This window comes from Lagopus muta, chromosome 8 (assembly GCF_023343835.1).
Source record: "Lagopus muta isolate bLagMut1 chromosome 8, bLagMut1 primary, whole genome shotgun sequence".
NCBI lineage: Eukaryota > Metazoa > Chordata > Aves > Galliformes > Phasianidae > Lagopus > Lagopus muta.
Genome location: NC_064440.1, coordinates 33,841,076 through 33,860,165, shown reverse-complemented (window position 1 = coordinate 33,860,165; position 19,090 = coordinate 33,841,076). Strand labels below are relative to the sequence as shown.

Here is a 19,090-nt window from a genome sequence, read left to right as displayed (position 1 = left end):
CTTCCCCCAGCTCAACAAGGCAGGACATAAGATGGTTTATTTACTACCCTCACCACTGTCAGGCCACGTGCTTCCCACTGCAACACAAGCACACAGAACGAAAGGGGTATTTCCTCAACTGAAATGAACATTCTCACCCACAGCAATACGTATTTCTCCCTGCTTTTGGCCCCAAAGCCCCTCTTCTGCTTCTGTCCCTGTTTAATGTTAAATAAAAAAAAAAAGTGAAGACATGAATGCAGCATTTCCAAAACAATGTCTCAGAATTTCAAGAGTGCTTAGAATGTCTTCTTTTAATTCTATTCTCCACCTTGCAATTTTCTCACCTACCACTATGACAAGTGATATTACAGTACCTAAAGGTTTGAAAAAAGCCAAGATACAGATTCTCCTGATTTTTATTTACAGAGCACATTCACCTCATGTGATCAGTTTCTCGCTCCCTTCCCTTCAGGATTGTACAAATGCACACTTGAAACATTTTCAAGTTAACTAAACCTGGTTGTAAACTCAGACACATTGAAGATGACCAAGGAATAAACAACACTAACTCAATGTCTTAGGACTTAAGTTATTACAACCTGACATTTGCAATCAAGTAAACAGCACCAGTAAAATAAAACTGGATGATGTTTAGATGTGGTTGCTCGAACTGCTGCTTTTTTTGCAGTGCATTTGTGATCAATACACAAACACATGGCTACAATTGACATCCTGGCAGGACTGCTGTTTTTTAATTCAATCTCGTAGTCATGCTCATTAGATAACACTAATCTTACATGACACTTCAGAAAGGATCTGCCATCAAGCTCAGCACTGCAAAGCTTTGAGCATCCTGCAGGAGCAAGCAAGTGGCCACTACTTAAACTTGATGAAGCAACCTCTTAGAGATGAATTTATAGTTCTTTTAGCACAAAAAAAAAATTGTGCCCGCACTGTCAATCTCAAGGCACAGCACATCCTGACACATCAGTCACCACTTGGCCTCTTCCCAGCCCAAACCTTCTCACACATTGCAAGCAGCTACATTATAATCAATCATACCTACATTAGGTAAATCATACCTACATTATCACTTCTTCCCTCTTTCAAGGCAGCACCAGTCAGGCTGTTATCTACAGTTACCTTTCAGAAGATTGTAAGCACTGTCTACACTTCGCAGTGGCTGTGGTCACAACCATCCAGCCCGCAGACAAAATGCCACTCATCTATGTTCCAGGCTGTGCACACAAAACATGGAGGACAGTGGTGTTATCACTGTGACAACGGCATCCTTCAAGGAGATCCTATAAAGCTTTCCTGGACTGCACTCCCTGTCATCACAAGTAAGGCTGTCTTCACCCCCACATAAGAACACAAAACAAAAACAGAAAACAAAACACCATAAAACAACACTGTCTGGGTGATGCCTGTAATCAAATTGGCCAAGACATTTGCCTGCAGAATCTGTCAGACCGTTGCCAGCTTTCCATGGGTTGGGAACAGGACAGCATCACTCCAGCACACCATCATCCTTGAGCAGGCAAACTGCTTCCACACCTTGGTTTATACGTCATCACCAGCTTCCAGGGCTAGGTGGGATTTAGGATATGGTGCCAAAATCATCCTCAGCTAACCTTCCAATACAGCCCATCATATGTATTTACTGCCCCTAAGGCCAATGCACAGACCAGCTGTCTGCTGTTCTGCTGTCTCACAAGTTAATGCCCAATTTGAGGCCAAAAAAGATATAGATATGTTATGGAAACCAATGCTATTAAGAGGTATGACTGAACCTATTCAGATCTCAGCACAACTGCTGGGCCTTTTCTTGTCTCCCCCTCCACCAGAATTTATTTTCCTTTATGTGAAAGACTACTTTTCAATCCACAGTTGCCAGGAGATCAAGTTCAGCCTTTCAGCTGTACTGCAATCTCTGTGTTTGATGCCTCCAGCCTATAACGAACATCAGTAACAAGTCCTCCTTACCACTGCTCTTACAGACTCCCCCCAGCTCGGCCTCCAATCCTGCACAGCCCCGTACAGTTGCACACCCAAAGGGCTGTTTCAGTTCCATACAATAAAGCAGCAAAAGGCACCTACACTGGTCTAGATGCAAGCACCCACCACGCACACACACTCTCAGCAGGCAGTCCCTTGCTTCCAAACTCCTCCTGCAGACCTAGACAACGTGTCCTGAAAATACCAGCACCATCACAACATACCACTCAGGCTTCCAACACTGCAGATGCTGCTTTGGCTGACAGACCTTTAGTGGCTGGAGTGAGTTTTAGCAATTTTTGTACTTATCTCAGTACTCATCCAGCTTAAAGCAAACCATAAAAGATGATATTCCCACAAAGGATTTGCTAGTCTAGCTACTAGATATTCCACTCACTCCCAGCACAGTTATACTGAACTCATCTAATTCTGCCACCAGTTCTCATTTCCATCCAGCAACCATTCAAAGCAGACTGACAGCTGCTCCTACAGCTCTTTTGGAGGGCCATGTGATACACACAATCAGACCATGATGTAACACTCACGCTCGTCAGAGGATGCTGCCAGTGACCTGCTCTTAATATCTGTCAGTTTGGCCCTCAGCTCATTCAATACTTAGCCTGTGCTGGTTTTATAATGCTAATAGCAATTACAGTTTCAGTAACTATTTCCTATAGCTTAAACTCCTTGCTTTCCCTGCAAAAGAAGAAAGATGCACAGGGTTTTAGTCATAAAAGTGAAAAACGCAAATGCTCTGAAGGTACAGTAGAATTTTTTATGTCACTTCAACTACAATTTCTGGTATAACATGATGTGCTTTCATATTATACTGCTTTTTTTCTCTGAAGTCTGCACCTGTAAGCTAATGAGAATCTCAGAAGATATACACTTAGCATTTTAGTTTTGTAGTTCATTCTGGCTGAAGAGCCTGTTTCATTAGTCTGATGCCCTTCTCCCTTCAGAATTGAAGCCAAGTGCAGACTTCCAAATTACAAGTCACAAGCAATCTCATTTTTTTGCATCAGAGTTTAAAGTGAATTGAAACTCTCTGTCCTTACAGAACTATAACTGCCAGAAAATTGGGAACATAATGTCTACCTGAGGCCCTTCCCACTGCACTGAAGCCTTAGCAACTGCAGGGAAACCATGCTCCAGTGTAAAGCCCTCCATCAGAATTTACCCTAATTAGAAAAAGCCACACATAAAGCAATAGCTCAGTAATACACTCAACCAAACAGTTCAGGGCAACTTCAGGACGCTGATACATGCCCAGAAAACATGAATAGTTTAACTCATACAAATCCTAACCTTAACAGCTTACACATCAACAGCAATATACTCACACTGGCTCACTTTTAGCAGAAACATCAATCTAAACAGCTTATTCCAGTCTACTAGATCAAGCTGCACAGCTCAAGCACTGAAGCACTCAACTAGTACCAGAGGGAGTAAATCAGGCTTTAGGCCCACTATCATTGCAAAGCACCAGCACTTCAGGATTTTTATCTAACAGATCATCTGAGCTACAGAAAAGTGCTGTCCTCAATTTCAGTTTAAAATAGTAAAGTTACACAGCCTCAAACTACCTCAAACACAAACTACCTCAATTGCCCTGAACTGCCACAAAGCACCAATGCAGACACAGATGTAACAACCTAAACTAGCCTTCCTTGTCCACAGTGCTACAAAAACAAGGGGTCTATTTTTCCATTCTCAAGTTCTCATTTAACACCCAGTGGCTCTAAGTAGAAGAAAAAAATTCACAATACATATTTTGCTTGTTTTTAAAACTTTTAAGTTTAATGGTTTTATCTTTACCATTAATAACACCAACACTGACATTACTTTTAGGATTTACTTTCCTTTCACAGGCAGCTACAGTTTTTCTCTATTTGACATATGGCAATACTTTTCTCCCTTGAGAGATAAGGATTTGATGGGTAGACTGTTTGATGGACAAGTAACCAGTTGTGAGATTGCACCCAGAGAGCAGTGATCAATGGCTCAGTGTCCAGATGGAGATCAGTGATAATTTGTGTCCCTCCAAGACCAGTACAGGGTCCACTGCTCTTTAATGCCTTCATCAATGACACCAGCAGTGTGATTGGGTGCACCCTGAGCAAGTTTGCAGATGACACCAAGCTCCCTGCTGTGATCAACACAGCCAAGGGATGGGATGCCACCCAGAGAGACCTTGACAGGTTGAGCACTGTGCTCAGGTGAATCTCAGGAAGTTCAATAAATCTGAAAGCAAGGTCTTGCACCTGGATCACGGCAACACCCACTATCAGCACAAGCTGGGGGATGTCAGGATAGAGCAGATGAAAAGGACTGGGGGTGCTGGAGGATGGCAGCTGGACACGAGCCAGCACTGTGCCCTCACAGCCCAAAGCCAGCAGTACCATGGGCTGCATCAAAAGCAGTGTGGAGGGAGAGGATTTGACCCTCTGTGCTGTGAGACCTCACCTGGAGAGCTGCATCCAGATGGGGAGTCCTCAGTACAGGAGGGATGTGGACCTGTTAGAGCACGTCCAGACAAGGGCCACAAAAACAATGCAAAGAATGGAACACCTCCCTACAGGGAGAGGCTGAGAGATCTGGAGCTGTTCAGCACAGAAAAGAGAAGGCTCTGGGGAGACCTGAGAGCAGCATTTCAGTATGTAAAAGGGGGCTGCATGAAGGAAGGGGACAGACTCTTTAGCAGGGTCTGATGTGACAGGACAAGGGGAAATGATTTCAGACAAAAAGGGGGGAGATTTAGATTGGATATAAAGAATAAGTTGTTACTGTGCTTTTTTGGTTTTGTTTTTTTTGTTTTAATATTTTTACAGAGAGGGTGGTGAGGCACTGGAACAGTCTGCCCAGAGAGGTGGTGGAAGCCTCGCCCCTGAAGACACACAGCATCAGGCTGGACAGGGCTCTGAGCATCATTTGGACCTGAAGGTGTCCCTGCTCATTGATGGACTAGATGAATCCCTTCCCATTCAGAACATCCTACAGTTCTGTGATAAGCTCCACATATAAGTCTCAAGCAATATCAAACACTTCTGGAAACCATTTTATAAACATTTAGTATTGCATCACTGCCAACAGGTCTAAAAAGTACAGCCCACAAAATTGAAATGTAAGTTCCTTTCACCTTTAACAAGCAGTTTATCTCGTACAGACACCCTCCGAGTGGAATCAGAAGCTGGATTGGATGCACGGGGTCCTCTGACACCATCATCCCGCTTCAACTTGCTTGCCAGAGTGAGCATTACTGCTGTCTTCAGTCTAGGAAAAAAAAAAAAATAAAAGAATGAAGTCAATTACCAATACTCAAAGCACTAGGGAAGGGGAAGTACAAAAATAGACCCATGCTACACAGCTCTGGCCATATTCTTAACAGTCAAAGAAAAAACAGATCACTTGACTGCAGCTAAAGACGTGGACAAACTATAGAGTTCGAAGAACAAGAGTTTGTTTCAGACCAGAACACTGACAGAGCTGCAGCCTATCAGGCAAGGAGGAAGTTCAGTTTTTGCTGGCAAAAGGTCAGACTTTCATCACTGTTTACAACCTTGTTTCCCTGCACCATCTACCACAGCGTATCGAATCACAGCGTGAATCCCACTGCCACAGCCAGACAACCTGTTCCCACCATCCTCATCTGTATCTCCTGTAACAGCATTCAGAACTGCTTTCTGCGTCCAAACAAGAGAGGAAGGGGAGGGCAGTGCTTCCTGGAACTACCCTGCAGCACTGGGAAGTGAGCTTTGAGTCAGACAGCAGCACACAGCAAATGGAACAGATTTAAACTGCCCAATAGTGACAGGATGCACTCATTACAGCACAGCCATAAAGTTACATGTGGACATTTGGTAACTGAAAGAAAGAGAGATTTTTGCTACGTCAATCCTCCACATCAGAAGAGGACTATGATGATCAATCACAGCAGGAGTCGGATAGAATGCCAAATTCTTAAAAGCAAAGTCCTCTGCCTGAACATTTTGATGCTACTCCTACTTTAAGGCAGTTCATTCTTTTAAGAAGTTTCACTCTTATTATTAGTGTGGCCAAAACCAAATTTCTACTGACAAGATCAATACCCTTTAGGCCTCACCACCACTAGAATGGTAATGTTTACCCTTTAACCATACAGTCTTTACATGAGCTAGTCTGAACAGAAGACCGGACAGGTATGGAGCAGCAGTTCCCAAGACATGAAATAGGTGCTCATGCAACATCAGTTGAGATACTCACAGTGCAAACGGTCAAGTGAAGGAACTACTGAGATGAAGATGAGCATAACATAAAATGACAAGACTAGAAACAAGATTTTTATGTCAGCTCCAGCTCTACATCTCTCACTGCTTCTTTCTTCCTAAGCATGCCTTGAAATCAACAGGTCAATAGCAACAGCAGTTGCTTTGCTGATTGTGTTCATTCCAGCCTTAAAAAAATCAGGTGGGAGAATAAGCTTCCCTGGCCTGTCAGTCTCCTTGGCATATCTGCAGAAACAGCCTGGCTGCTCTGCAGGTTTGTGAGAAAACTGAGGGATTTATAACAAACCACATCAGCACCGAAGTACCGGCATGGGGAAGAAGAGTAATCAAACAACTGCTGTGACACTTGGGCATTCAAGGTAGAGGACTAGAATTAGATGAGCTTTAAGATCCCTTCCAACCTAAGCCATTCTGTGATTCTGTGTAGAGGAGAACATAACAGATAACTGAGTAATGAGGTTTAAAAGAGAGGAAAAACATGTGTTTTGTTACAAGAGTACCCAACAGCACCACTCCCTGATAAGATACACAAGAAGGCCAAATTCTCTGAGGCTAATAGGTACGTGTCTTACATTTCAGATCCAGACTGAAAACAGTAAAACCTGGAGCAAACAGAAATCCAGGTTGCCCAGCTGAAATAGGCTCGGTTGTGTTTTTCCCCCCTTCTCACACTGTCCCAGAGAAATAAAATAAGCAGACAAAACGGTCTGCTTTCCCACGAAGAAAGGCAACAGCCGGTTTTAAGGAAAGGAGTAAAAAAAAAAAAAAAAAAAAAAAAAAAAAAAAAACCACCACAAACACAGAAGGGAAGAGACAGGAAAACGGTGACACGGGCTCCTAAAAGCAAACAAACAGTAACAAACAGTAACAGAAACAGAAAAGAAAACCTACGAACTGCAGACAGCCTCCTAAAGGCACCACATCCAAACGAAACCGGTATCAGCGGGCATTAAGCACCTCGCTACCTGCGTCCTAAAAAGCTGCGGCAACCAGAAGGCGCGCACCAAGGGGCCGAGCCCCAGCGCTGCCCCCCCCTTCTGCTGACGGAGCCCATGGGGGGGGGGGGGGAGTTCCGCAGCACGCAGGGGCTGCACGAGCTCCCTGCAGGCCCGCACCGCCGGGCCTCTCGCCCCTCAGCCGGGGGCAGGCAGACCCAGCCGGTGCTCCGAGGCCTAGCAGGCTGGTACCGCACGGGGAGACGCGGGCGGGTCCGAATCCAGATCTAGAAGCGTAAGGGGCGGCTCGCACCTACCTGAGCACGGCGTCAGGGCCCGGCTCCCGCGGCCAACACCATCCCGGGGCTGGCCCGGGGCAGGGGCGGCGGTGCGGCTCCTCCTCCCTCAGCCGCCCGCCCGCCGCGCCGGAAGTGGGCGAGGACGTGGGCGGGGCTTGTAGGCGCCCCCTCCCCTCCACCGGTTACGAGGGTTCTGCCTGCTCCCGCCGTCGTCTCGCGAGAGTTGGACTCGCAGGCGCCATTTTGGGAGCTGTGCCCTTAGTCTTGTAACCCGTTCCCGCGCCAAATTAGTGGAAGCTGAAATCTGTGTGAAATCACGAGGTTACGTTCAGTAATGGACAGGAAATGACTGGGATATGCCGCTTCAAATACCGACGCCATCATATCTAACTGGAGTTTTTCCATCCCATTGCATGCAATGAAAAGGGGAACCAAAACTAAGCAGTTAGTGGTTAGAAGGTTTTATAAAGCAAACGTGCAGACCAGACACAAAGTTCGGCAGGTAGCAGCTAAATACCAGTTCCTGAACATTCACGGGAACACAACCGCTTCCTTTCTGAAAAATAAATCAGCACCGGGGTTTAGCTTAATTAAATCTATTTAATCCAACATGATTAACCCAGAACCCTTTTTCCTCCTGTTTTTTTATTGTCAGGATTGGCCTGCCTGTAGAATTGGCACGAACCAAAAGTTCCTTCCCTCTGATGCCTTGTGGACCTCTGTTCTGCTGTATAAAGCAATCCTTTGCTAAGACAATACTTGAAGCAGCACCACATCAACTCGGATGCATCCTTCCAGACAACAGATCACAGAGTAAAGCAGAAACAAGGAACAGCATGGAAAAATATTTAGGAAGCAGATCTGAGCTTTTCTTCATCTTTTTCGTACCATTAATAGGGCCCCAACTTACTTTTTTTTTTTTTTTTTTTTAAACTTACAAAGGTCAGAACCTTTTCTCAGAGCTTTCCAGAAACACAGCTGGAATTCCTTATTGCCCTTGATGGCACACAGTCATACTCTGGATGCAAGAGGCCATTTCTTAAAACCTGAGCCTTTAAATGCCTGCACCAAAATATTCTGCTATTACGTTTTCCTGATAGATCGTTTTCCATTTCCTCTAAGCTTGGCATAAAACACAGCCTTCTGTTGTGTGAAAGTACCTTCTAAATTTCCTTCTCGAAGGTTATTATATTTACCTCTCCAGTCTATGGATTCTGGGACTGAAGATATTGGGACATTTATCTGAGTAAAGGAGTGACAGTGCATGGTGTACCACGTTGTCAGCTGCCCTTTCTTGGCTGTCTCAGGGCAATAACAAAGCCTCCATTCTGAAAAGAAGACAGAAAGCAAATGAGAAAGAAGCAGCATTCCCAGCCTCTTCTGCAACCAATCTCTGTGGGAGTGGGGAAAGAGAATGAGGGGACGTGGGCTGCTGGGGGGACTTGTCCACGAGCAGAGAAACAGGGTTGGGTTGTGACTACAGAGGTAACACCCTCAGTAAGGCTTCTGGAGTCGAAAGGAAACAAGAAGAAAATCATCGCTAATTCACATGGCAGCCTGGAGTCCCAAGAGCCTTCAGCAGCTATCTGTCCTTCAGCCTGTCCTTCTAGTCCAAAAAAATTGAGGCTTTGCATGAGAATGAGTAATCCACCAACCACTCACACACGTGCAGAAGTCACCTGCAGATAGAAGTGAAGGTTATTTGTCAAAAAACCCTTTTAATCAAAGCAAATGAAAAGCAATCAGATCTCACTGAACACCACCTCCTCCGAGAGCAAGACATTAACATCACAGAATGATTCCTGACAGTTCCCGGTATAATATATACAGGAATTAGTGTGAATTATGAACAGCAATGAATGGGGGGAGAAATTACAATATCAAGAGCACTGGTATCTAGTACATTAAAAAACAGGGATTTAGCAGTGATGAACATTCACAGCCCCTGTTTGTCATCCTCTGCCCTCTCCGTGTGTTCCATCACTCTGCAGCTGGCTCTGGCACAGAGCTGCTTCACAAAATCACCCAACAGAAAGCCTTACCCATGTTGTGAAATCTCTCTTCCTGGAACCATCTGGGACTCACCCAGGTGTGTCCCTGCACAGCTTGCCCTGACTAGAGTTTGGCTGGATGCTCCTTGGATTTCATCTGACTTGAAGGCCTTGTGTCTTCAGGAAAAGAAAAAAAAACCAAAAGTTTCAAGTTTCTGTTCCATTTTGGCTATTTTCCACGACAAATACCCTAAAAGTCAGTACAGCCCTACACATTACTATTGTTATGTTTTAATTCCAACAGAATCCCACCTTCTGACAGAACCTCTTCTGCCACAGCAGCCTTTTAAATCACCCTTTCTTGTGACAGCCTCAGATGAATCAGCAAATTGCTTACAGTTGTGCATAATTCTGTAGGCTATGTCAAGCCCTGGCAGCCAGCACCTGTGAGATCTCTTCTGCTCGGTGCAGTGCTACAGATCAGCTCCCAAGCTGCAGATTACTGGAGGAAGTATTGGTTTTTGCACCACCAACAGCGCCCAGTCTGTGGGTGATGTGAACCTGGGTTCTGATGGAAGAGTTGGGGGCAGAAGAAGTTTATAAGGTGATTCAGTGATGGAACTCAACTGTTGACTTTCTTAAGAAACAGAAAATCTCATCTGCGTGTTTTGGATCCCCTTGCTGTGGTTGGGGAGACTTCTTGCCCCTGGTGACACCGTGTGTGACCTTCACAGCTTCACCAGCTCCCTTCCTCTGGTGACCAGTCTCCAAAGAAGCATCTGGGCCCAAACTGAATGATGTTCAGCACTGCTCATCCATCCTTTTTCTCCTCTCCCTGCAGGGTGCCCTCCTTCCCCAGCACTCCTTTTCCTGTCCTTGTGGTTGATAATTAAATCACACAGGGTTCTTCTGAGAGCTTCTGGGATGGCCAAGCCTGGAGCCTTTCCCACACAGGACTGGGATGCTTTAGGCTTCAGACGTCCTATATTTGGTGCTACCCATCCTGGACCAGCAGACAAGGACATCCCCAGCCACCACAGCATCCATTCATCCCAAAAGTGAGCCCCAGGAAAGGTGTCAGGGTGCAGCTTCAGGTGGCATCAGCACAGGGCTGAGGTTCTGCCAACTTCAAATGCCCAACAGCCATATTGGTATCATCCCCAAACGATTCTGAAGGGATGATACTACAGCAAGACATTGTGAAAACATGACGGCAGCTTGTCAGTTTAACGTATTTATTTTCTTTTTCATGTTAAATAGCATGTAAAAATAAATTATCTATACAAGTAAATATATGTAACACAGTGTGTAATAAATAGCGAGTACAGAAAATAGAACTCTTAAAAACAGTGTTTTGAAAACCAGCAAAACAAAGATACAAAGATGCTCATCCTCACTGAGCAGTACCTTTCAAGAAGCGCATTTCTTTACATCTTAAATACTTATAAATACATGGTACAAAAAACCCCCACAAAACCCACAATAATTTAAAAGACTGTTACAAAATTGCTCCCTAAGCTCACATCAATGAGACAAATAGGAAAATACAGCCAAGCAGTTCCATAAAGCAGCGTGAGAGCACCCGGTGCTCAGGGGCGGCAGGGCTAAGTGCAGTCCTCGCGCTGGGCTGCGCACCGCAGGTCGTTCAGGATTTGGAAGATGTGGAGGATGGCCGAGGCCTCCAGGCAGCCGGCGGTCTCCTGAAATGGGAGCAGGGGAGGTGAGCACCAGGGATGGAGCAAACAGGACCTGGGGGTATCATGGCTCCTTGGCCTCTCGCTGCTGATCGCTGCAGGTTGCAAGGGCTTCCCTGCGTTGCTTGGGGTTGGGAAGTCAAGTTGCTTTATATGAGCGGTCAAAACTCTAGCCATGATTGGAGGTGCTGAGGAATGCCTTTTTGGCTGCTTCTTAATGGAGGGATGCAAAAAAGGCTCTAGCTTGCCCTTGATTTGCATATTCTGAAGTGGAATTTAGAGCTTTTTTTCTTTTTTTTTAGAGCTGTCTGCTCAGGAGGCCCTGGAACCACACCAGCCGTCCTGCCCAGCATCCTGACTTACCTTCTTCTTGGCTGTCTCCAGCTTCTGCAGCCAGTGCCTCAGTTTCCCAGAGGGCTGATGTGAAGGCGCTTCGAGGGCCAACTGCAAGGAGAGTGATTGTAAGCACCAGTGATGCCCATGGTGCTGCCACCAACACCGACGCCACTGAGCTGGGGCTGCAGGGCTGGGGGGACACTCACGCAGTCTCGCAGGTCCCGCCGGACTTGGGTAAGGAAAGCCAGGGGCTGTTGGCACGTCTCAGCCATCCTCTGCGTTGTGGGGTTTGTGAGCATGGTGATGGTGAGGTCCAGCTCAGCCTTCACCAGGGCGATCCGGTCAGGTACCTGCAGGCAAGAGCATCGTGGTTACAGATCAGAAGCTGCCTCAGGGCACAGATGAAGGGGGTCCTGCCTGGAGGAGGGGTTTCCCTTCCATAGCATCGTCCTTACCGACAGCTCAGCCGTGTTCCACTTCCGATGGAAGAGTCTGGTGTTGCATTTTCGGTTTGTTAATAGCATGATGTCTTCCTGGAGGTGAAACATGAGAGAATGGGGACAGATTGAAAAGCTGCTCTTGGATTTTGGGCTTTGTTGCACAACCCGCTTCCCCCCCGCAGAAATGTGAAACCAGCACAAAATTCATCATAGCCATATCCTATCGGTATGGGCAGGATGCAAGCATCATCCAAGGGCGGGTAAGTGCTGCTGCTCACTGTGCTAGGGACTGCTGTCCCCAAACTGCCTGCAACACATCCAGCTTGTCCCCACACAGAAACACCCCAGAAAACATCCATTTTGCTGCTCAGGGCCTGAAATTCAGCTGCCTCTCTGCCTCACTCCCCTCCAGCCGATGCCCCCCAGCCCAGGGCTCACTGCCCTAGATACTCACAAACTGCTCCTTCATCCTCTGCACTGCCTTCAACTCCGAAGGTGCAGGGAACTGGTACTTGGAGAGGCTGCAGCTCTTCTTTGGGGTGACCCGAGGGAACGCATCTGCTATGAGGGCCCCCAGGGTCCCCACCAATATCATAGTGACCCCGTAGCATACCATCTTCGAAGCAAAATTAAACAAGCATAAGAAGAAATAGAATCAGGTGAGTTGGAGGTTCTCAAGTCACTCCTGCTGCTCTGCCCCATCTCTCTGGCTTTTAAGCAGCGGGCTGGATTGCACTTTCAGCTTGACAGGAAAATCCACGGCAAGGCAGCTCTGCGACAGGAAAGTGAAAGCAGTGGAGAGGAAACCCCGAGGCCACAGGTGTGGCCACAGGTGAGGGCGCTGTGGGGATATGGCGACCGGAATGGGGCTTGGGACATGGTGGGACCCCACAGCACTGTGCATGGCTTTTCCTCCCTGTTCAGCGTTCGTGGAAAATGCAAATACAGCATCTTCACAGCGCTGCCCTGGCAGCTGTAAAAACACACCCACGCTGCAAGAAACCTGCCCTTTCCCTAAGGTAACCTGAGCTGTGGATCTATAACTGTGCTTGGAATGTCGTGCACTGATCATGAAGTATAGCCAAATACACCCATGTGTGTAAAGAGCGACCGTGCAGTAGTGTAGCACTGAGTAAGGACACCACAGCACTGCACATCCAACATCTGCCGTTTCCTCGAGGTAACCTGAGCTGTGAAACTACACCTGCATTTAGTTCTGTGCATTAATCAATCATCAAATACAGGAAAATATAATCCTGCATGTGTAAAAAGCAGGGGCAGCTGAAGCAGATTATCATAGAAACGTCTGAGTTGGAAGGGACCTTTAAAGGCCATCAGGTCCAACTCCCCTGCGATGAAAAGGGACATAAACAGCTGACCTGGTGCTCAGTGCATTGCCCTTGAATGTCCACAGGAATAGGCATCCACCACCTCTCAGGGCACTCTGTTCCAGTGCTCCATTGCCCTGAGCAGGCACCCCAGGACTGTGTCTTGTTTTGCCTATCACCAAGGGTGGAGACCCCACAAATTGAGCAGCCTGTGCCAGCACACGATTGTCTCCTCAGTAAGACTTCACTGTGCTCAGATGGGCTTTGACTTGCGTTCATTGCCTCCCATCCCATCACCAGGCACCACAGTCAGGACGAGGAGTGGTGCAGTAGGCCAGCAGCAGTGCCTACTTTGCTCAGACCAGATAGAGTCAGAGCTTGGAGCAGAGCCAGGACAGCCAGATGCAGATGTGAAGCCTGAAAGCACTGGAGACACAGACTTCCTCCTCATGGCAAGTCTTGAACAGCACTGCAGGACCAGGATCCACCAGGATCCCCCCAGCATTGGGCTATATTACTCATTAATACAGCTAAGGTCAATAATTAAAAGCCTGAGCCTCAGCCAAGGCTTGGTTCTTCATTACCTTGTGTGCCCCAAGATTGGAAAGCTCCTCTTTCCCTTCTGTCCACTTAAAGAAGCAAACACATAGAGAAAAATGCAGTTTATTCAATGCATTTGTTCATACTTGGTACAACGATGAAATAGAAGCCAAAAGCAATGAAAGTAACTTCATAGAAGCTACCCAAGCAAGGCATAGAACATCCGTAACAGAAAAATCCCATGAGGTGTTAAAGCTGGGCACAACGTCCTCAATGCAGCTGGAGCAGCATGCTCTCCTGGGAAGAAGGGGCAACATGCTCACGGACAGTGCCAGCTCTTGCAATCTCACCTCCACCATAATCCAGGGGATTTACCCCAAAACCTGCACCCATCGCTGCTGGCTGCACTCAGAACAGCCATAGAGATGCTCTGTGGGTTTCCCATTGGGTGCCACAGCAGCATGACGTTGCTGTGGGACTTGGCTCCTTTGGTTCGTCTCCTCTGTCACTGCAGCGTTTATTTCCCCAGGCATCATTTCTGGTTGGCAAAGCATAATGAGACGTCATCTCTTTACACAGGCATGCAGGAAATCCCAAGGTGCCAAAGGTAAAGTGAAAGCAGAGCAGGAAAACCATAGCTGTAAGCACAGCACTGGAGCACGACACACTGCATGGCTCCATCGTGGGCACCGAGCTCTGAGCAGATGGCAGGAAAACCCGGAGTCCTGCACAGGGAGCTGCAAGAGATGCTTTCACACCAATAGGTTGTACCTCAACCCAGGCTGGCCGCATTTGGCACAGCTCCTTTGAACCACGTTTCTGCTGGCTCTGCCACTGCAGCAGCTGTCACCCACCACAGCATGTCCCACAAAGCCACCACCTGGGCACACCATGGCCAGCCCAGCGGGGAGGCATAGGCAGCGATGCAGCCCTTCTTCTGTTTCTGCCCACAAGAAAATGAGCAGCTATCTGGTCTCACTACATTAAGAAATTATTAATTGCATTCCACATCTATTGACTGTGCTGTTAATACACTGGGTGACACAAATAATTACAAGTCCCCCGATGCTACGAAGTGGAAGAAAAGCACCGAGGAGGTTCGTTCTGCTTTTCCAGAGGAAGAAATCCCCGACTGCAGGAGATCCCCAGGTGTGGAAAGGAAAGCAAAACAGACACAGCTGTGCCAAGCAGTCGCCAGTGCCAGGTGAGGTCATCGCCCTGTGACTCACCAGGAGGCTGACAAAAGCAGCATCGGCCACCAGCCGTGCTGTGCAGTAAAGAGGTATGAAGGAGCCAGGAGCTTCTCCCCCACCTTATTGGAGCTGGTTGTACAAAGACTTGGGGGAAAAAGGTGAAGCAAGACAAAATAATGCTCCAAATCCAACAGATAGCCACTGCTCAGCAGCTGTCACTGCAGCCATCCCACCTGCTGGTGCCACTACCAGCACTCAGCTGCAGTGATGTAACTCATGCTGTCACATCACCCCTGCATCATCCCTCAGAGGCTGACATGAGGAGAGCTGTTCTAGTTAGCTGCTGTGAATATAAACCCTTTTTTTGGAAAGCTCTTGTGCCAGTGCTGTAGGGACACAGCATCTCCAACCCTCTTAAGTTTAACAGCCTGGGGATGTTGCCTCACCTGCAGTATCCCAAAGGGATAGGCTGGTCAAATCCTCCCCACAGTGCTTCCATGGGAGAAAAACCCCATGGGACTGATAGCACAAAATCCCTTTTTATGGGAAAGGGGACCCTGATCCCCTCACAGAGCACAGCTCTAGGGCACCATTCCTGCCTGGTGCAGGGATTATGGGAACTGGACACATCCCCATGGAACCTCAGTGCCTCCAAAAAGCAAACAGGAGGTGACCAGCACCTGTTGAGACCCAGCTTTGAATCATTTCGCCTTTGCATTTCAGGGAGTGGCACACAATTACCTTTGGTGCACAAAGCAGATTAAAAAAACTGAGGCTGGATCCAAGGGCTATGCAAACAATTCTCTGCAGGAGCAAGCCCAGGGAGGCTCAAGCTACAGGAGCTCCCTGCCCAGAAATTCCACAGGGACCAGAGCAGCCAGGCCCACCAAGCCTCTATTAGAGAAGCCAAACACAATTCCACTTTGCAACTTATTTTTTTTAATTTTTCAAGAAATTCAGCTGTTATAGGATTGGATGTGGGATAACAATCACAACCACTCTGGTGGGTTCCTCCAACAGGAGGGTGCTGGGCAGACTGGTAGCATGGCACAGACCCTGTGGCCCTGCGTTAAGTCCACGTCTGCTTACAAAGATTAAGGCTTCGATCACTGAAATCACCACTGATCTCTCCAAGGAAGAGCAGGGTGTTTGGAATCCTGTTTCTTTCAGCACGAGGTCAGGAGGAGGCTTGCCTCACGCTTCCTTGTGCCCCAGGATGCAGACATGCCTCACCCAGAACTCCAGCGGGGTGTCACGTGAGGCAGCTCCCATCGTCTCCAGCAGCCTGCAAGAAGCAGAGTAAGGGTCCTCCATCCCCATCCAGCCATGCAGCACCAGGTGTGGGGAAATGACCACAAGCAGGGATGAGATTCTCTCTCTAAAGCACTCCAAAGCTTGGATTACCAATTGGCAGAAACCCTTTCACAAAGCAGTGCACCCCTCCTTCCCCTCAACCCCACTCTTGATTCACCCTGTAAGAGGACATCCTCCATGCCCTACTCATTTGCATGAAAGCCTTTTTTTCCTTTTAGTACCTCTTTTCCATCCTTAGGAGGAGGGTTTTTGCAGCCTCAGGATCACTCTTCATGAATACTTGGTATGGAGAGGCAGACTCTAAGTAACCGACCACCCCAGCAACGGTCATGGGAATTTTATCATAGATATTGGTGATTCTAGAAAGGAAATGGGGAAGAAAGGAGCACTGGCACGTTAAATACAGGCAGTGGAACAAGGGTGACTGCAGAGCGATGTAGTGATGAATAAAACTCATGACTTTATCCAAGGTCCAGGAGAGGAAAGCATCTCATTACGGCAGCTGATGGGTCAGGAGCAGCGTTCGGACCCACTCATGGTCATGCACCAAGGAGCTCCCGCTCACCTCTTCTTGTCTGGAAATGGCAAAGCCTCAAAGATCTCCTTGTAGTCTTCCAGGACGTGTTTTACTCTACTATGTGAGTATTTCAAGAGCTGGTCCCAGGCCTGCAATGACAGCAGATAAACACAACCACGTTGAGCTCCTCATTGCCACAGAGCTTGGTCCTAGGCCTGTGGCATATGCACTTCTATGACACCCCTGCTCCCCTCTCCCCACACCAGCCCACCCTGCAGCCCTTCACCTCCTCACCCCACCGCCTCTCCCCTCAGCACCCACCCACCACTGTATGTTTCCCCCTGCCCCAGTGGGGAGGCTCGGTGCCCTCCCTCACCTCCTGGAAGATTTGGGTCAGCTTTTCAGAGCAGTCCCCATAGTGCAGGCTCATATCAGCAGTGTAGGTGCTGATGGCCACGCAGCCGCCCGGCCGCAGCACGCGTTTCGCCTCATTCATGAACTTCCCAGTATCAAACCAGTGTGCGGCTGTGAACGAGGCCAGGAGATCAACTGAGGCATCTTCGAAGGGCAGCTCTTCTGCTGGGCACACCCTGCAGACGGGGGGAGAAAAATAACAGCGTGCAATGCTGGGGATTGCAGAGCGAGACACAAAGCTAAAGGGCACGCGGGGAGCTGGGTTTTGCTTGCAGCACTCACAGATAGGAGATGTTGGGAGGAGAAGGGGCAGCCCTGGCCTCTTGGATCTGTGCCTGGCTGATGTCGGTGCCCACCACCTTTGCGAAGCGCTCTGCCAGGAAGGCTGTGCCTTGCCCCGACCCGCAGCCAACGTCCACAGCCAGCTGGGTGCAGCTGGGAGCCTGCAGGGACAGGGGGCGCATCTCAGCAGCAGCACCCCAACTCCTAGCCCTGCTCACGGCTGGGTGCAGGCTCCGAGGCCCCTGCTGAGCCCCGGCTGTTATCTTACTCCAAGTGAAGAGGTAAGGAGATAAATTGAGCACAGCTGTGCCCCACTCACCTTCTCCTGCAGGTAGGTGAGGATGGTGTCCTTCAGCTCCTTGCCAGGGGCAAAGCGGTACTTCAGGTAGATGGCTGCGTGCTGCGTGCCCTCAAACATCTGTGCAGCCATGCTGGGAGCTCAGGGCCTGTCCTGGCGGGACAGCGGTGCTCAGCCTGCACCCAGCACCAGGACTTTGCCCAGGGCCCTCCCTCAGTGTCCCCCACCATGGGGCCGTGCTCAGAAGCCGGAAGCCTCAGCAGCCGTGTGCCGTTTGTGGCAGGCGCTGCGCAAGAGAGACGGACCCAGGAAGCGTGACAGGGACGTGCAGCTCCCACAGGGGCAGCAGTCACGTGCAAAGAGCTCATAGAACAGCACAGCCCGTGCTGTGTGGGCACACCGGGCAGGGAATGGTTACAGCTTGCAATGCAGGAAGAGCCGCCACTCAGTTTCGGCTGCTTCCAGCAAGGAGCATCAAACCCGACTGCTCTCACTAGAATGCTTCCATCTGCTCCCTGCCGCTGCCCCAGCACCCCCAACTACTCACCATACCAGTAACTCACCGCTCCCAGGCCCTCCTGCAGCGTCAGAATGAAGCCGCTCGCCGTACAGCCAGCAGGGACATGCTAGCTTTGGGGCAGAATGGGGCCCTGTAAGGCTCTTTGCATGCAAACGCCACGGGTGGGGTCACGCTTTCCAGGAAAACATTCCCAGCCCTCCCTACGTAGCTGGGGTGAAAGAGCAGCAGCGGCCTGGCAGCACTACAGGGCCGACTGCTCCCTCTAGAGCTGCAGCACCGCATCCTGAGATCTCAGCTGTGAGGTCCCTACAGCCTTAAAGCAGCATGCTGGAGCCTGAGAGCTGGGCTTCCCCTTAGTACGGGGACTGTGGTAATTAAGCACAGAGTAACTTCAGAACGCACACAGATGAGGGGATGATCAGCAGCCCCAACAGCTCAAGCAGCAGATACCAAAGAAGAGCGAGAACAAAACTCTGTAGGAACCCCAACTCATACTTACAGCCTGGTTGTGCTGAAGCCCTCTCCTAGTACCCTGCAAAAGGAGAAAGGCACTCAGGGTGCTTTTATAACCCTGCTCCCAGCGTTAGGAGCAAAGCCCCACACCTGGGCCGAGGCAGCCTGTTGCCATTTTGTGTGTGTTCAGGGCAGTAATGCTTATTGCACACAGCTGAGCCCTCTGTTTCTATCTCTGTTAGTGATGGGGCCACAGGGAATGGGCAAAACAGGGTCTGGAGCCCCATCTCT

The 19,090-nt window shown here is 48.7% G+C and overlaps 3 protein-coding genes across 11 annotated transcripts in view; all 3 read right to left on the bottom strand.

Annotated features, from left to right (window-relative positions):
- Window positions 1-7,627, bottom strand: part of UBE2F (ubiquitin conjugating enzyme E2 F (putative)) — a 64,720-nt gene extending 57,093 nt beyond the window's left edge. For both annotated transcript variants that reach the window (XM_048952613.1, XM_048952614.1), the window contains exons 1-2: window positions 7,498-7,627; window positions 5,120-5,253 (exon numbers count right to left, since the gene is read on the bottom strand). In XM_048952613.1, coding sequence (XP_048808570.1) covers window positions 5,120-5,237 — 118 coding nt within the window. In that variant the 5' untranslated portion in view covers window positions 5,238-5,253; window positions 7,498-7,627. The remainder of the gene's footprint in view (window positions 1-5,119; window positions 5,254-7,497) is intronic.
- A 3,036-nt stretch (window positions 7,628-10,663) lies between these two features.
- LOC125696794 (interferon lambda-3) lies at window positions 10,664-12,556 on the bottom strand. Its single transcript, XM_048952914.1, has 5 exons — window positions 12,395-12,556; window positions 11,956-12,033; window positions 11,707-11,850; window positions 11,528-11,608; window positions 10,664-11,170 (listed from the first exon to the last, which is right to left on the bottom strand). Exons 1-5 carry the CDS (start codon window positions 12,554-12,556, stop codon window positions 11,075-11,077), a joined length of 561 nt encoding a protein of 186 aa, XP_048808871.1. The 3' UTR covers window positions 10,664-11,074.
- A 1,221-nt stretch (window positions 12,557-13,777) lies between these two features.
- Window positions 13,778-18,930, bottom strand: LOC125696974 (putative methyltransferase DDB_G0268948). Of its 8 annotated transcripts, XM_048953400.1 has the most exons (8): window positions 18,846-18,862; window positions 18,390-18,456; window positions 17,848-17,979; window positions 17,529-17,689; window positions 17,209-17,422; window positions 16,881-16,981; window positions 16,537-16,674; window positions 13,845-16,286 (listed from the first exon to the last, which is right to left on the bottom strand). In XM_048953400.1, exons 3-8 carry the CDS (start codon window positions 17,956-17,958, stop codon window positions 16,196-16,198), a joined length of 816 nt encoding a protein of 271 aa, XP_048809357.1. In that variant the 5' UTR covers window positions 17,959-17,979; window positions 18,390-18,456; window positions 18,846-18,862; the 3' UTR covers window positions 13,845-16,195. The 8 variants fall into 8 exon arrangements, with proteins under 8 accessions (XP_048809362.1, XP_048809360.1, XP_048809359.1 ...); XM_048953405.1 differs by lacking the exon at window positions 18,390-18,456 and having other exon boundaries at window positions 13,778-16,286; window positions 17,848-17,974; window positions 18,846-18,871; XM_048953403.1 differs by lacking the exon at window positions 18,846-18,862 and having other exon boundaries at window positions 13,778-16,286; window positions 17,848-17,974; window positions 18,379-18,595.
- Between the last annotated feature and the right edge of the window lie 160 nt (window positions 18,931-19,090).

Coding starts and splice junctions, on each gene's coding strand:
- LOC125696974 (XM_048953399.1), bottom strand. CDS start 17,958: ATGGCTGCACAGATGTTTGAGGGCACGCAGCACGCAGCCATCTACCTG. Junction 16,982..17,208: donor TGACCCAAATCTTCCAGGAG/GTGAGGGAGGGC, acceptor CTGTCATTGCAG/GCCTGGGACCAGCTCTTGAA. Junction 16,675..16,880: donor CCATTTCCAGACAAGAAGAG/GTGAGCGGGAGC, acceptor TTTCCTTTCTAG/AATCACCAATATCTATGATA.
- LOC125696794 (XM_048952914.1), bottom strand. CDS start 12,556: ATGGTATGCTACGGGGTCACTATGATATTGGTGGGGACCCTGGGGGCC. Junction 12,034..12,394: donor AGAGGATGAAGGAGCAGTTT/GTGAGTATCTAG, acceptor TTTCACCTCCAG/GAAGACATCATGCTATTAAC. Junction 11,851..11,955: donor GGAACACGGCTGAGCTGTCG/GTAAGGACGATG, acceptor TCTTGCCTGCAG/GTACCTGACCGGATCGCCCT.